Here is a 17410-nt window from a genome sequence, read left to right on the forward strand (position 1 = left end):
GTGGGGTTTTCATGCCTGTCCCTGTAGATGAAAGAATGGATGGTGGGAAACCGATGAGCCGTGACTATGTGTCAAAGACCTACAAATATTAGTCTCTCCTCTTGCAGCCCCTATTGACTCTGATGGGGCAACAGGTCAAGGTCATTTAATAAAAATCATTCTATTGTGTATGTCAAACACATGTAGTAGATATGATGAACATGCAAAAAACATACGTAACCCATGTGAAAACCTATAGCTTGAAGAACCTAACTGTTCTCCACATGAAATCATCCTACATAATGTAAAGAACATTCTGTAAAAATATTATCTTGATATATTTAATATTGACTGTCCATGTCAAAGATTGAAATGAAAGTGAAATTATCTTTTTTATTAGATTATGAGATTTTAGTCTGGATTTTACGGGCAAGGGTCATTTTCACAATTTCTTCAATTTGTAGGAAGGAGAGTTTGTAGGAAGAAACAAATCAAACAGAAACACCTCCCCAAGGACGAATTGTCCATGATGCTTCACAATGGTAATTTTGTAGCCACCTTACATTACATTTAGTTATTTTTGCAGACACTGGACGTAAGGCTGCATAGGAAAGTGAAGTGAAAGGGGTGCTGACCCAGTGGTGGTTTTAAAGGCCAGGAGCAGAGCTTTGAATTTGGAAGCCAGTGTAACTTGACAAAGAGAGGAGTGATGTGCACCCTCTTTGGCTCATTAAAGATGTCTTGTATGCTCAAACTGCTGCATTATACTGTAACTAGAGCTAAAAAGTGGAAATCCATTTTTATGAAGAAAGAAGTGATTTTTAGCAGATGTACAGTAGCTAGCTTGTACGCATTTTTCTCGCAGCATACATGCTTCAAATTATTAAATTAATTTAATCTAATTAAAACATTAGTGATGTGGCACAGGGTATTTCTGGTAATTATAAACCACGGGATATGAAAATGTGTTTTTCCAAGTGTTCAATGTACTGTGCAGACCAGCTCCCCATATAGTAAACAAAATCTATCTGTCACCTCATATAGGAGAGACACAATCTCTGTTCAGAATGGCAGTGCTGTTGAAGTAACAGTAGTGCTTTTAGTTCAGAATTGGACGTGACATTGTCTTAAAGATGAGATCATCCACTGCTGACCGACGGTCGCTGGTCCTTTTGTCTTAGAAATAATCCAGCTTACACAGTTGTTAAAGAAAGTTTATGTCTGGATGACAGTGTCTCTGCTTTTGACTGCTTGTGGATCTTGTTGTTAGGTGTACTATTTAATTGTATTATAGGATTGAAGGCACACTAAAGAACATTTTCACAAAATATTTGTACAGTATAGATGCCTGTGGAAATACAAGATTGAACAAGGCTGCAATTGTTATTGTTTGAATACCAGATGTGTGCTGCAACGCAGCTTGTAAAGCATGACGCTAACACGACAAGATGGGTTTGAAATTTCTAAATGTACTGGAATTCACTTTAGATAAAAGCGGATGTCAAATGTTATTAAACCAAGTGTGTAAGGGACAGTTAGTGTTTTAAAAATCATTTTCAGATGTCATTTGTGAAGAATGAGGAGTTATGTTTCAAATAAAGCAGCTTTACTTTACTGGCATCTGATCAGTACTATACTATAAATTCTGTTGAAAGTGCATTCTTTCTGAACGAAATAGTTTCAACAAACATTGTCGTTGTCGTGGTGAAATTTCTTCATTTGGTTTGGTCCTCCTCCCAGATGTGGTTTATGTTAAGGGCTTACTGTGTTTTGAAACTGCTTGTGGGTAAACTGGGATTGAAAGAATTATGGGACACAAAACATTGTTTTCTGATATTCAAGGATTTATTTGTAGCTAACTTGACTTATTTGTGTGCAGTAGAACAGACAACTATTATACTCAGACTTTAAGATGCTTGTGTTTAAAAGATGTCTGAACCCCTCAAAGCCTTTTTTTCACATTCAGTCAGAGTGTTTCTGTTTGTGTTGGGTAACAAACAAGTGCAAATTCTTTTCAATGCCTTGGCGCATTTCCGTAATGGTGTCTGGATCTGCTAAGAGTCCATTCATTGACAGAGTTCAGGTGTTGGTGGTCAGAAAAAGTCTTAATGGGAAAATGGATGTAATAATTTAAATACACTTTAATCAAACTACTTTTAGAGCATTTCTCTATACTTAACGGTATCTTAGACAGCATTGCAAAAATAGGTTATAAATAAATAGGAGATAAATATAGTGGATTGGTGCGAGGAATGCTTAAGCAAAAATTATGCTTTGCCACGGTATGTGCCTTGATTTCAGTTTGCTTTAATAATATAAGTGTGAGGAATTGTAGACGAATGAACCCAAATGCACACAATGTCGGGGGAAAACAGAAAAAACTTTAAACAAACAAAAAACCCACGAGGGGGTACAAAACATGAAACACGATAGTGCCATGCTGAGCTGCCTGAGGCTCTCCGATCATCCATCTCAGTCCCTGTCCTCAAATCTCTTTCTGTCCTGCATTTGAGATCCTGTGTCAGTATAGAAAGCCTAAACACAAGCACAGCTACAAAATATGCGATTTATATGATAAATGACTTTTTACACAGCTTAAACAATATAGTAGCATATTCTGAAACCGAGCAAAAATGCCCTTAAAGTTTTTTACACCAGCCGTCAAACATGTTACTGCACACATGTTGAAATGGGACAAAATTTAACCAGGAAACTTTGTCACAAGACACAACAGATCTCACAAAGCCATTTTCAATCCTTAACTCAATTTTGACCAAATGCGTAGTTACTGTGCTTTGGCTTTGTAGGGCAGTATAGACCCAATATAATCTGGCTATGTTTTACCCTAAATAACCTTGAATTTGGTTACATGCCGTTTTTGCCAAAATAGCTTGGAGAAGTACTATATTAATTCATGTAAGCAAAGTCAACAGGTGTTCAAGGTGTTTGCTTTGATTTTGTTCTAAACGTATTCGCATCGTTTATTCCTAAGGTACAGTTCGATGTCTATTAGACTTTCACTGACAGCCCAAATTTGCAGTAGCGCCTCACTGCAGAACACGACATCCAGGGGGCAGGGTTGGATCCCGATCCAGGGGGCGGGGTTGGATTCAGATCCAGAGATCTCTTCCCACTGCATTTTGATTGGTCGGCAGTTTTACCACGAGACACGTCATACCCGTGTTTTTGCGTTGCCATTTTCGCATTGAGTTGTAACTAAATTAAGTTATTCTTTTGACAGAAAAACAAACTTTACTTATGACTACAAAAAAAGTAGTGACTTTAAGGTAAAATGTAAGTGTTTTTGCTATGTTTTGAAGTAAAACATTTCAGGTAACGTTACTGCGAGTAATCTTACCACATGCAGTTTAATAGCTATGCATGTATACAGTATAAATATGCATAATTATTGACATATATATGGCAAGTTATTTAGAAATTAATGAATTGAATGTTTATCTTGTAGGTACTTTGAATTTGTTTTAACGCGTCTTTGCTTACAGCCATTAGGAACCAAATTTCCTAAACATGGTTTACATATTTTTTAATGTGCTAATAAAAGATATCAAATAAGTTTGTGTTTTTATGTGTAATAAGTGGGATAATGTACAGCCAAGCGGTTCGCAAATATATCCCTTCAGTGATATCACTGTCTGGAACGTCTCCCTTACCTCCCCTTACACTAATACATACTTACATAATCACTTACTAAATTATGAATCATTCTCGACTATATATTATTAATCAAACATACACTTAAACTGATAAGAGCAAACGTTGGCGACCACAGGATGCAACTAATTGCGGGCTCCAACAACGCAAATATACTGGTTCATCTGGCGGAACAAACAAAGTATATAAAGTGGGAGGAGTTGGATCTAGATCCAACCCCGCGCCCTGGATCTCATGTTCTGCAGTGAGGACCATCCTTGTTTTAGCCAAAATTGCTTGCTGGGTCCCTGCAATGACACATTCTGATTTTGGACCTCCTCCATGAATTTAATAATTTGCTCAACCTTGACTTATTTATCGAACATACCCAATTTATAAATGACCTAGGTTGAAGCAAGTGTATTCGATTAAAAAGATTTTTTAATGCTGGGGTGCTCCAGGACTTGGTAAAGAAACACTGACTTTTCTGCGCACAAAGTCTGAAATGAAACTGAATTCATGATTGTTTAGACATATAAAAATGTAGTCCAGTTTTATTGTAGATACACTGTAGTTTACGGCCATCTTTGTGTTTTTTTTTTTGGCAGGTTGACAGAATCATCGGGATCACTCACTGATGGACCAGTTAACTATAAGTACAAGACGAAGTGTACTTGGCTCATTGAGGGATTGTAAGTATTGCTTCATCAGGTCAAATGGTCTGTTTTTCTATTTCATTTTGAACTTATCTGGCATTTTTAATAACACTGCATTAAGAATTATCAGATTTTTTTAAAGGCTTATGTTAGTATCATTCTCAATAAACACTGCAGATAAGTGATATCTGGGTTATTCACACGCTCTTCAGTATGTGACTGGATTGCGCACAGAACACTAGCGTCAGGAGGTGATGCCCCTGAAAGTTTTTGATCACCATATAGGTATCTGCCCAACCGACAAGAAGCCTTAATATTAAAGTAAAAAATGTGACCTAAAATCAAAATATATTATTAGAATACGTGTGTCTGCACAGAGTCCACTCATTGTAAGTGATTAATCTAAAACCGAATGTTCCTTTATGTATGTACTGTACTTTTACATAAAATTTTTAACATGAAAATATATCTATTGTTAACAGATTCATTTCAATATATGAAACATTACAACACAAACTACTATTTATATTATGCATTTTATTGTGTTTAAATTCAAGGTTTGCCATGCATCATCTTGCTTGGAGCGAAAGTGTAAATACTTGAAAAGAAAACCTTATGTTATAAATCTAACCATATTCTAAATGTTAATTTAACTAATGTTTAGGTTGTTATCTAAACTGCTTTGAAAAATATGTCCTACACAGTAAAATCACCAGTGTTAAATCAACACTGCTGGTGTATATGGGGATGACTAGGTCTGGTGTTACTCACATAAACACCAGCAGTGTTGATTTAACACTGCTAATTTTGTGAAATTGTTAAAAAGATGGTGGCATGGTAGCTTCAATATTTTGACATCATGACCAATCCAGTTCTTTGTTATAGATCAGTGGTTTCACGTAATAAAAAATAATTGATAAATTATTCAGTAGGCAATTTATTTAAATTCCAAAATTCCTAAATCAGCATTTTGTGTTCGGTTTCTTGTGTCCAAATCGGAAAAACATAGTAGGGTTTATGTTGCAGTAATAACCAACTGACTGTATGTTATTATTTGCTTATCTATTGTGCTTTGGATCTTTTTTAGCCCAAATGCTGTGCTTAGGTTGAGGTTCAACCATTTTGCCACAGAGTGCAGTTGGGACCACATGTATGTCTTTGATGGAGACTCAATATATGCACCTTTGGTAGCGGTTTTCAGGTGAGATCACTGATATACAAAATAACAGAATGTGTTAATAAATCTTTTTGTAAACAATAAGATTTTTACAATTAATGCATAACACAATTTTTTTTTCAGTATTCTTGTCATTGAACTCTGCTGTTTATTTGCATCTGTGCATTTTGTGGGCATGTGTTCACACACAAACTGGTGTGCATTTTTGTCAATCTGTTTTATGTAGCAATGTCTTTGCCATGTACATTTTATTTTGTACTTTGGCTTTTCCAGTGGCCTAGTTGTCCCAGAAACTGAAACAATCCCAGAGGTGGTGACCACATCTGGATACGCAACATTGCACTTTTTTAGTGATGCTGCCTACAATCTTACAGGATTCAACATCTTGTATTCGTAAGTACTGTTGTTAAAACATAAAATGAGTCAAATTTGGGATCATTATTTAATACACTTTACTATTGTTGTACTATGTCTATATTATAATACTATTTTTCACACTTAATAATACTAGTAAGTTAACAATAAAACACAGTGTGAGAATTATCTAGTGTTAAAAATGTAATTACAAGACTATATAATTTATATACAGTTTTAGGAAGATTACAACTCTGTACACTCTGACCATTTAACCAACTTGTAACTTGTTTTTTAAAACAGTATTGAAAGTTTTGAATGCTGGCCACAAACTTAGAAATTAGAAATGAGCAAAAATAAATAAAAGTTAGTTTTGTTAAGAAATGTATTTGATGAGATGATTTATATTTGTCTAACACAGGTAAGCATAAGCATTTAGATTGGCCTAAAATGTATTTAGTTTGATTGGTCAAATGTTACTCTTTCCTGCAGTGAATCTCATGAGTTTGTTTTTCTTTCATACACCCTGTACAGGATAAACTCCTGCCCTAATAACTGTTCGGGTCATGGGAGGTGTTCTACCAGCAACTCAATCCCCAGCAGTGTTTACTGTGAGTGTGAGAGATACTGGAAAGGTGAGGCCTGTGATATTCCCTACTGCTCAAATGATTGTGGGAGTCCTGACCGAGGATACTGCGACCTCACTGGAGAGAAGCTCTGTGTCTGCAATGACAGCTGGCAAGGTGAGGAGCCAGGGATTGCACAAGTTGTTTTACCACATTACTATTACTGTGTAATAAAACATCTCCATTCTGTCCACTCTTGACCGATTTTGGAAAATGCTTGGGATATCTCATGAATTCAGACCTGTGTAAAATACAGTAAGCTACTCTTTTATATACAAGACAACATATCACAGTGCGTCATCAATGATACATGTGGCCTACGGTTGTTTCAAAAGTAGGTTAATATTTTTCATCAACAGTGCCACCTGCTGGTTATGCAGTAGGTAACATTTTTCTAGGGCTGTTAAGTGATTAAAATGTTTAATCTAAGCAATTACATAATCACACATAAATATTTGCATGTAAATTGAGAAATCACAAACTGAATAAAATAAACAGTGCTTTTCATGGTTTTTCAGGTTTGTGGTTTAAATACAGAAATTTAGTAGTCAAAGTAAAATAATACTCCATAACGTTACACTTTAAAAAAGTTATTTGAAGTTATATCAACATATGTTTTTAATGTTATTTTTAAGACCCACACTATTTAAAACCAGTAATATTGGACCCAAACGCTTTTTCTCTAATTACATGCATGTCTACTCTGTTCACTTCACTTGTCAGAGCGCCGTCAATGAAATCCATTCCACTTGAGGAATCCCCTAATAAATTATACTCCATTCCGCGTTTTAGCTACAGCCTTGACTGCATCCACGCTGCTGCTTCCTCAAATCCATTCCACTTGGATCATTCCGAGGCCATATATTTAAACTTTATTCACCGCATTCGCTAATTTTGCCCCGTATGTACTCTACACGCAAGGTAAAGCCAACTTTTAGTTTATAAAATAAATTGTTTAATTAAAAGGGACCGGAATACAAGAATGTTTTACCATGCTTTTAACGCCGATCCTCAGGTAACATCGATGTGTCGTCGAAAGCCTTGAGGATGCGGATGGCGTCAGATACACGCCGTCACGAGCAGCACATCAACTGTTTTTTGTAACTTCTTAAAAAGCGTGCGAACATTGAGATCCACGCGTCTTGTGCTTAAATATTAAAATGGCAAGGCATGAAAGCACGTGAAATGCTAAACTTTTGATACGATCCACCACTGGCTTGATCAGGTGCGTATAAGTTAAATGTTATCGCGTTATTTTCGTCATAAGTAATTAATCTAATTAACAGCCCTAATTTGATTCGCTTGGTAGGCCTTTCAAGTGACTCACGGTGCATTACAAGGTATATAATTGATTAACATATGTGTCCTCTTGGAATTGAACCCATGACCTTTGTGCGCCTAATGCAGTGCTAAACCAGTTAATCTACAGGAACATTTATTTAGTTTTGAAAGGCAGCGTCTTTTATTAATTGCTAGTAACCTTTGTAACACACTCGAGAACCATGATGTGCTACATAAATGCCCTTATTGTGCTCTTTAAAGATTCGTTATAAATTATAAGAGGACATTGTTGCCCTAAAAGCACTTTGACACGAGTCGAAGATGAGTCATCAATATTTATGTTCATTTTTAAGAAGATAGTGGGCAATTCCAGCATTACGTATGTGACATTTGCAGTCAAAACTTATAAACATGTAAAATGCATTTTATTTTTTATTATATCTGTTTATATTTTTCTAAACCCCTGTTTGTAATGTCCAGACATCAAAAAGTCTATCTTATACACATGTTTTCTATTTAAGATGAGGGAAATATACATGCGCAATGAAGGTGATTAAAAATATTCCAAAAGAAAAATGCTAGTGAAAGAGCATTGAGTTAGCGATGCAAAAGGTCATGGGTTTGAACCTGGAAAAACCACATACTGATAAAAAACACTGCAAATTGCTTTGGATAATTTTTTATATTTATAGTTTTTTATATTTTGTGGGTGGTGATCGCGCAGTGCATAAGGCACACACGCCTTTGGTGTGAGAGACCCAGGTTCGAACCCACTGTGACACACCACTGTTTCCCTGAGCAAGACAGTTAAAGGGATAGTTCGGCCAAAAACGATATTAAACCCATGATTTACTCACCCCCAAGCTGTCCGAGTTGCATATGTCCATCGTTTTTCAGACAAACACATTTTCGGATATTTTAGAAAATATTTTAGATTTTTCTGTTGATTAAATGTAATGTTACGGGGTCCAGCAATAGTCCACGACCTTCAAGTCCAAAAAAAGTGCGTCCATCCTTCACAAATTAAATCCAAACGGCTCCAGGATGATAAACAAAGGCCTTCTGTGGGTAATCCGTGCGGTGTTGTTGTAGAAATATCCATATTTAAAATGTTATTAACGTAATTTACTACCTTCCGGTAGCGCCACCATCTTAGACTCAGGAGAGAGTATTAGCGTAGTGTACGCACTTTTCTTAGTGACGTATGACAAATTTGGAGGGCGGGGGGACAGTGCAGCAGCAGAGAAACTATGTACGCTGCGTAAGCTCTCATCCTGAATGCGGAAGACTCCATGATGGCGGCGCTACCGGAAGGAAGTTAGTTACGTTAATAACATTTTAAATATGGATATTTCTACAACAACACCGCACGGATTACCCACAGAAGACCTTTGTTTATCATCCTGGATCCGTTTGGATTTAATTTGTGAAGGATGGACGCACTATTTTTGGACTTGAAGGTCGTGGACTATTGCTGGACCCCGTAACATTACATTTAATCAACAGAAAGATCTAAAATATTTTCTAAAATATCCGAAAATGTGTTTGTCTGAAAAACGATGGACATATGCAACTCGGACAGCTTGGGGGTGAGTAAATCATGGGTTTAATATCGTTTTTGCCCGAACTATCCCTTTAACCCCTAGTTGCTCCAGCGGCGTGCGACCTTTGACATATATAGCAATTGTAAGTCGATTTTGATAAAAGCGTCAGCTAAATGAATAAATGTAAATGGATAAAGGCATAATGCGTACATGTAATATCCAAAAAATATAGAAGGTATAGCTCTATAAAGATTTATATTCCATTTATAAGCAATGTGTGGATGTATATGGATGTGACGTTTCTGAATGCGGCACTCACTTTAAAAACTACTTAACCTATTTAAACAACCAAATATTGACGCCTGAGCTATCAGTATGGTGAAACCCTTTAAAATGCTTTTACTGGCCACTAGCTGGCAGTATTGAATAAGCTTTTAAATGTGCTTTCATTTGGGTCCGTCTGCGTTTAGCACTAATCTTGCGGTTTGAACAAATACATACAACATACTTTGAGCACTGTACATTTTTAGTTATAGCCATTTTATATCCTCTTGCACACATGAACTCATTGATATATTGCTAGGGTCTGATTTATTTTTCTTTTTGAATTAAAGATGAAGGAAATGGAAAGATTTGATTTATTGACCATGTTCTTAAAGGGACAGTTCACCCAAAAATGAATATTCTGTCATCATTTACTCACTCTCATGTTGTTACATACCTGTATACAAAGGAAGATATTTTGAGGATTGTCTGCATATATCCTATAATGTTCATGCTGGATCTTATGTCACTCTACTGTCATATATTTCTCCGTAGTCTTTTTTATTTAACGCTTTCCTGTCCCAGGTCCAGATTGTTCTTTGAAAGTCCCTTCTGCTGAGCCATACTGGTTTTTGCCTAACGTGAAGCCTGATGGACAGTCATTAGGTCGAGCTTCCCATAAAGCAGTGGTGCATGAGAAGCTGATGTGGGTGATTGGAGGTTTTACCTTTAACTACAGTCCCTTCCAAATGGTTATAAAGTAAGTTATACAGATTTGTGACACTGTCAACCAACATTTTCTACTTCACAAATATACTATCATATTGTAATGGATCTCTCCTTTTGTCTTTCTCTATTTTTCACAGTTATAATTTGGAGAGCAGCACATGGGATGTAGTGCCAATCAACAGTGGTCCCATGGCGCGCTATGGACACTCTGTGGCTCTCTACAAAGTAAGCAGCACTTACACAACACTAGCTGATCACCATGCTTTTGCCTCTGTGGGTAGTTTGGCTGTTGGCTGTAGATATGCAAATTTGCTTAGATCATTGGTTTACAATAGAAAACATTAACATAATTTGCGTTTTCAATGCTATTGGGTTGAATAATAAATAGTTTTACTTTCTTTTTTATGTTTAAGCAACAGTGCCCACTACTGTTTACAATTGAAATTATTGTGAAGGTACCGATAAATGTTTTTTAAAAAGTAAAATAAATAAAAGTCAGTCATGTATACCTCTGTATTACCTATATTGCTGTATTAAATTGTATTAAATTATCATTGTAACTTATTAAAGTGAGAGACACATGCCTTAACCTAGCATTAAGGATTGTCTATCACTTTTTAAAGAGGAACTCCTTCAGCAAGATGGTGCTGTTTTAAAGGGATAGTTCTCTCCAAAATAAAATTTTGTCCATTTCTCACTCTCATGTTGTTACCAACCTGTATAAATGTATTTTTTCTGATGAACATGAAGAAAGATATTTTAAGGATTGTTTGTAACCAAACCCACTATGAGCCCCATTTACTTTCATAGTAGAAAAAAGAATACTGTGGAAGTGAATGGGACTTATAAACGGCTTAGTTACATTCCTGAAAATATCTTCCGCCATGTTTATCAAAACAAATTTATACTGGTTTGTAACAACATAAGGCTGAGTAAATGATGACCAGAATTTTCTTTTTTGGAAGAACTGTCCATTTAACTGTTCTTTTCAGTCAGCTTTTATCCTATGTCTTCTCTATTTGTCCATAACGTATTTATAAATGTATTTTTTACCTGTTTAACAAAATTTTTGCTGCTTTAAACTGCTTTCACTTTTGTAGTTAATTTTTCTTTATACCTTCATGACCACAAAAGGTTAATTTGCATTGGCCGGGAATCGAACCCGGGCCTCCCGCGTGGCAGGCGAGAATTCTACCACTGAACCACCAATGCTTGATGATGGCCCAGTGGCTTGTGGTCGTGTGGTCATGTCAGGTCGATCCACATGTTTCCTCTGAAGGAGTGAAGGCAACCCTGTGCCTAAAACTGCGTACTGTTACCATATGTTCTGCATTAGATGAATCACAAACTTTGTACTACAAGTTGGTGCAGTATGCATGCATTTTAAACATACTGCATCAATGTTCTTAGTGTCATGTGACTAGTATGTTATGTACCTCTCTTCGCTCTTCTTGGTAAATGTAAAATTATGATTATGAAGCAATAGACTGTCTGGGTGTTTTTTTTAGCCCACTGTGTTTTTCATTGTTAAGGATTCGGACAGACTACTCATTTGCATACTGCTTTCACATGCTATGTAGGAGGAACGTAGGCAATTTAAGATGTAGGGCAATTTTGTTGATGGAGTTGCAGAAAGTAGTGAAAGTGTAAAAGAAACAGTAAGGTACTTAGATGAAAAGAAGCAATTCATGTAGTTACATGAAAACTTTACAAACGCAACCCGACGTGTTCCTCCCATATGCTCTCATGTGAGCATTGGTGGTTCAGTGGTAGAATTCTCGCCTGCCACGCGGGAGGCCCGGGTTCGATTCCCGGCCAATGCAACTTTGTTTTTTTCCTACTTAGTTATATATGAAGTTCCATAAAAAGTCTTACTTTTGTGTTTGTCATTAATTTTTTTTGTAAGACTTTAAAAAGACGTACTGAACTCTGTCTAACATTAAAACACAGTCTACTCCTCCCTCATGTTTCGATGAGCTCAAATTTGTTTTGATTAAGAGCCATTAGAGGGTTTCATTGTAGTAAGACACATGATGTCCTGCACATCTGGGTGATTCTCACGAAATCCAGACTTAAAAGGTGTCCAGCATCAGATTTTTTTTAAAAAGCCCTTAAAGCCAATTTTTTTATCAGATTAAGGTCTGAACTTACTATAACCATTATTTTTAGAGGATTTAAAAAATAATTTCTATAGAATTATTTACATTTTATAGATTATCATTATCAAAAATTATCATTGCAACATGATATTATATTAAATATATGCATTTACAAACTCATGTTTCCGTAATTAGAATTAAAAAGTTGTCTAGGTACTATGGCAAACAAAATTTAAACTTTTATCTGGAGAGAAAAAAATAAGAACGGCTTACCTGGTAGCCATCTTGAGTGTCGTAGTCAATTATGTCAAATTTTTTTTTGAAAATGTTAGTTTATTGAGGGCTTAAACAATGATTGAAAATTGTTGCGGAGAATGAGATAATTTTTCTTGGACACATTTATATTCCTTATTATTGTCTCTACATTTACCAATGATCACCAAATACCACATGTTTCTTTACTGTAAATATTTATAGTATAACATGCACCGAAGCTTTTTATTTTTTTAGATTTTTTAATTATAAATATTTCCATGTCAAAGAACCCAAATCCAGTATGGACACGTTGCGGTAATGAAAATGTTCCCGTTAAATGTGGAAAAAACAACAAAACTGGTTTGTATGATGTCATTTGAAATCATGTGCAAAATAGTACATGAAGAGATGTTTGTAACTGTATGCTTCTTATTTTGATACTCTTACTTTGCATTTACTTTTTATAATCAAAGGGCCCTATTTTAACGATCTAAGCGCATTGTCTAAAGCGCACAGCGCAACGTCTAAATGGGCGTGTCCGAATCCACTTTTGCTAATTTAACGACGGGAAAAATCGTTTTTGCGCCGAGCGCATGGTCGAAAAGGGTAGGTCCTATTGTAATGGGAGTATTTTGGGCGTAACGTGCAGTAAACCAATGAGAGTCACAGCTCTCATTCCCTTTAAAAGCAAGTTGCGCTGGCGCTATGTCTAATCCCTATTTAGATGACGGACTTTGTAAACTGAAAAACTAAACGGAGGTAGAAGATCCCCAGTTTAAGATTAATGTTAAATAATTGTGTTGTTTTTCCCTTATATTTAAATTGTTATTTTTTTATTAAAACCTTTAAAACCCGTTTTCTTTTAGTCATGGAAGTAAAAAGCAGGGTTATCATCAAAATTTTTTTTTACAAGTATCTAAGATAAGGTTTGTACTCTAAAAATACTTTATTTGTAACAAACAGGAGATAAAGAAATTACAAACGGCTCTCCTCACGTTTCAGCACTTTGGACAGCGTTTTTTTTAGCAAAGAGTTTTTTAAGCATTACTTACAAATGTTTCTCATCTCGCCATATCCACAGGTACATCATATACAATAAATCCGTGAGGTAGCATTAAAAAAAAAACATTTAAAAACAGACGCATTTGTTTAAAGCAAAGCATTTATTTACTTATCAGGCTGCAGGTAAAGCAGCTCTTTGCGCCTTCTAACGTCTCATAATCAGTCCTCATTTATAAATATGTCCAAGAGACTCAATAATAATCTCTTAAATTCAATCCTTTAATCTTTCATATTTAAAAGCATTTTTGTGCTGCTGCGCATTTATGTACTTTGTGATAAGCAAACCCACGTTGTCCTCCCGTTTATAGGCGCATATTACTAATGCGCTCTTTAAATAACACAAAACATATTGCGCCATTGACTTTAGACTTTAGACAAGGTTTTTGTTGGTCAATGGCGTAGTCTATTTTAGTTGCCTCAAAATAGCAACGCGCCAACAATGTGCCTGAACACACCTCGTTTTTCAGACCAGAACGCCCATGGGCGCAAAGGGGGCTCAAATGCATTTGCTATTTAAACAACGCGGCGCTAAACGTGAAAATTAGGGTGGAAACTAGCGAAAGACACTTGCGTCGCACATTGCGCTGCATTGCGCCGGGTGTAAGATAGAGCCCAAAATGTTTCATGACACCTCATAAGTCTAATTTCGCGAGAATCACCCATCTGAGCTGAATGTTGAATTAAGTAATTCATACACAACTAGGATTCTCTGATTGCCAGATTTTTTTCTGATGCATTTCCCATTACACAGTGTTTGGCTCTTCCACCAGGGCCTGTGAAAATATCTGATTTTTTTAGAATCAGTCCAGAAGTACAGTGGACACATGTGAGTACTGTAGGTCTCATATTTGTTCATTAGGGTCACATAAACACACACTTTATGGTTTTCTCAGATAGAAGTGCTTAAAAATAACTTTCTCTGCATTTGATTAAAATGCACACATGTTCTGCATGTATTGATTTTGCAATGGAAATCTGTTGTATGTTGTGAAGACATGAACCATCAAGCATAGAGTGAAGGAAAGTATGCATATGGATTATGTGTGATCTTATCTTCTGTTGCCATTCCTGCTGTTCTTGTTTTTCTGTGGAGAACCCCTAGGACAGATGCAATCTCCTCATGAGCTACAGGAGGTGCTCAGTTTCCATGCATCACTGATATCTGTTTGTGAATGATTTCTAATTCTTTCCCTGTGGTGCCTTTGGTCCCAGACTTCATTCTGAACAGTTTTTACATGTTTATTGCATATCACAGAACTTTAAGATATTACCAAGCATTTTCTGGCTCTTGCCCTTAAGTGAAACTGTATACTAATATACAGTATATGCCAAACAAAAACGGTATAACAGTACATTCATCCATGCCATAATGTTCTGGTGATTTTTCAAACAATGCAATATTCAGAAGTATATTAATAGCAACACAAAACGGAATTTGAGACATTAAAATCTGCCACGTGTGAAAATGTAGAGGCATTGTTAATTCATTTAAATTAAGTGTATTATGGGGTATCAGCTCATGTAACAATAAACAGCACTGCTGTTTATATTTCTTTAAATATTTATTTAGTGAAAGGCAGAGATGTAGAGACACAAAAGGCATATACATATAAAACAATCTCTGAGAATATTAGAGTTGATAGTTTGTTTGGTAATATGTCATTGTGAGATCCTCCAGGGTACACATTACAATCACAGTTGTTACTGGGGCTTACAAAGATAACAAATGCTACTGCCTGCTAAAACCAACCTAAGCTGGTTGAATGTTTTTTTTAAAGGTCTCCCTCCCTGGTTTAGCTTCTGGTTTTGGTCACTTTTTTAGCTGGTTTTAGCTAGAAGACCAGCCGCCCACCTAAATAGTAAAGATAAATGCAAAAAAGCTAAATGACATTGCGAACAGCTGATCTTAGCTGGTGGGTCAGCTGGTCTTCGTCCCAAAAAGTGACCAAAATCCCCTCTAAAACCAGCTTGCTACACCAGTTTAACCAGTTAAAGCCAGGCTGGGAGACCAGCTAAAACCAGCCAACCAACTTAGACTCTAAAAATGGCTGGCTTATTTTTGACCCATAATGGGTAAATATTGGACAGAACACACCGCTGGGTTAAAATTGACCCAATGCTGTGTTGTTTTAATCCCACTGATGGGTTATTATACCCCATGGTTGCATAAAAACCAAGCATGGGGTAATTTTAAACCAGCATGTGTTCTGTCCAATATTTACCCATTATGGGTCACAAATAACCCAGAGTGTAAGTTGGTTTAAAGCAACACTATGTAGTTTTTTTACCTTTAAATAATGTCTCTAAAATAATTTCAGTGATAGAACAACTTTTAACTGGACAAATTGTACTGTTGCTGCAACCTGAGCAGCCTCCTAGCTGCTACAAGCACACACTGAAAGTGGCGGTGGAGGGTAGGAAACACAGCCATGCCCCTCCCCCTGCCTGCAGAAGAGTGTCTGATACCAGGCACTGTTGCACTTATCAACCACATGGGGGAGCTGTAAGTCATTTTTTTCATGGAAACTACATAGTGTTGCTTTAAGCTGTTTGTTCAATAGGGAAGGCTGACTTAATATAAATACATATCATTATTGTTTAAAGTGATCAAATACCACAAAGCAATACTAAACACACTTAAATATTACACTGAAGGTCAGATAATGGTAATGTTTGTTATTTTTTTTTAATGCAAAAGAGATAAATAGAGATTAATGAGATACATGCAACAGTGCCATTGGGCTGTGAGGTGTTCTCTGTAGAGTCCTTTCTAGATGCAGTGTATTGATTGCCTGTTTACACTGGAGAACATGTGCTCATTTGCAGGAAAATTGGTGTCCAACTTTTGCCCAGAGGTGATGTAATGCCTCAATTGCTGGGACAGAAGTAACTTCAAAATGTTGTTCTTTTTGCAGGATGATATCTTCATGTTTGGTGGGAAGCTGGATGGAGGCGCTGGGAGCGTCACAGACGAACTGTGGGTGTTTAATATACTCAGTCGATCCTGGTCCCTTAGGACTCCCAACTCTGTGGCGCAGGCCCAACATTTTGCTGTGGAGGGACATAGTGCGCACACTGTGGATAATAGATACGGAGAGCCCATCATGGTGGTGCTTTTTGGCTATTCACCCATTTATAGCTACATGAGCCATGTCCAGGAGTACAACATTCGTAAGTACCACATAGAAGCGTAACATATATTAAAATACTTATGAAAATATTTGGATGAACTGGGTTTGCAGTTCCATTATACAGTCTATTAAGACCAGTGGTTCTCAAACTGGGGACGGGGTGGGGGATGGATGAGTTGGTGCCAGGAAGGCCCTAGTTTTATGAATTTTTTTTTTAAATACATGAAATCATGGGGATGCACACTACACATGGATGCAAGATGTCTGAGGATCACAGATTCAGACTGATGAGGTTTTATTGCTATCGCAGTGTCAACTGCAGAAAGTTCTTCTGGCTTCCAGCAGATGGCAGTGTATCATATGTAGTTTTTCCAACAGTAGCTGATGTAATGATGGAGTCTGACATGAGTTGACGTGGCTAGTCTCATTAAAGTGAAATATTTAGCTTTTTCTGACACTGGAAATTTACACACACACACACACACACACACACACACACACACACACACACACACACACACACACACACACACACACACACACTCTCATTCATTAAGAAGTTGTGGTACCTGAACCTTCTGTCTGAGACTGAACAGTGATTA

The 17410-nt window shown here is 36.6% G+C and overlaps 2 protein-coding genes and 2 non-coding genes across 5 annotated transcripts in view; 2 read left to right on the forward strand and 2 right to left on the reverse strand.

The window, feature by feature from the left end:
- Nucleotides 1-17410, reverse strand: part of LOC129416763 (hyaluronan-binding protein 2) — a 304383-nt gene that overhangs the window by 35602 nt on the left and 251371 nt on the right. The gene's annotated exons all lie outside the window — the stretch shown is intronic.
- The window catches only part of LOC141349179 (attractin-like protein 1), a 226123-nt gene that overhangs the window by 21046 nt on the left and 187667 nt on the right, over nt 1-17410 (forward strand). For both annotated transcript variants that reach the window (XM_073873146.1, XM_073873147.1), the window contains exons 2-8: nt 4239-4322; nt 5374-5487; nt 5737-5856; nt 6352-6560; nt 10118-10292; nt 10399-10486; nt 16593-16848. In XM_073873146.1, coding sequence (XP_073729247.1) covers nt 4239-4322; nt 5374-5487; nt 5737-5856; nt 6352-6560; nt 10118-10292; nt 10399-10486; nt 16593-16848 — 1046 coding nt within the window. The remainder of the gene's footprint in view (nt 1-4238; nt 4323-5373; nt 5488-5736; nt 5857-6351; nt 6561-10117; nt 10293-10398; nt 10487-16592; nt 16849-17410) is intronic.
- On the reverse strand, nt 11403-11473 carry trnag-gcc (transfer RNA glycine (anticodon GCC)). Its single transcript has one exon. It is a non-coding gene; the product is annotated as a tRNA-Gly (tRNA).
- Nucleotides 12014-12084, forward strand: trnag-gcc (transfer RNA glycine (anticodon GCC)). The gene has a single exon. It is a non-coding gene; the product is annotated as a tRNA-Gly (tRNA).

This window comes from Misgurnus anguillicaudatus, chromosome 11 (genome assembly GCF_027580225.2).
Source record: "Misgurnus anguillicaudatus chromosome 11, ASM2758022v2, whole genome shotgun sequence".
NCBI lineage: Eukaryota > Metazoa > Chordata > Actinopteri > Cypriniformes > Cobitidae > Misgurnus > Misgurnus anguillicaudatus.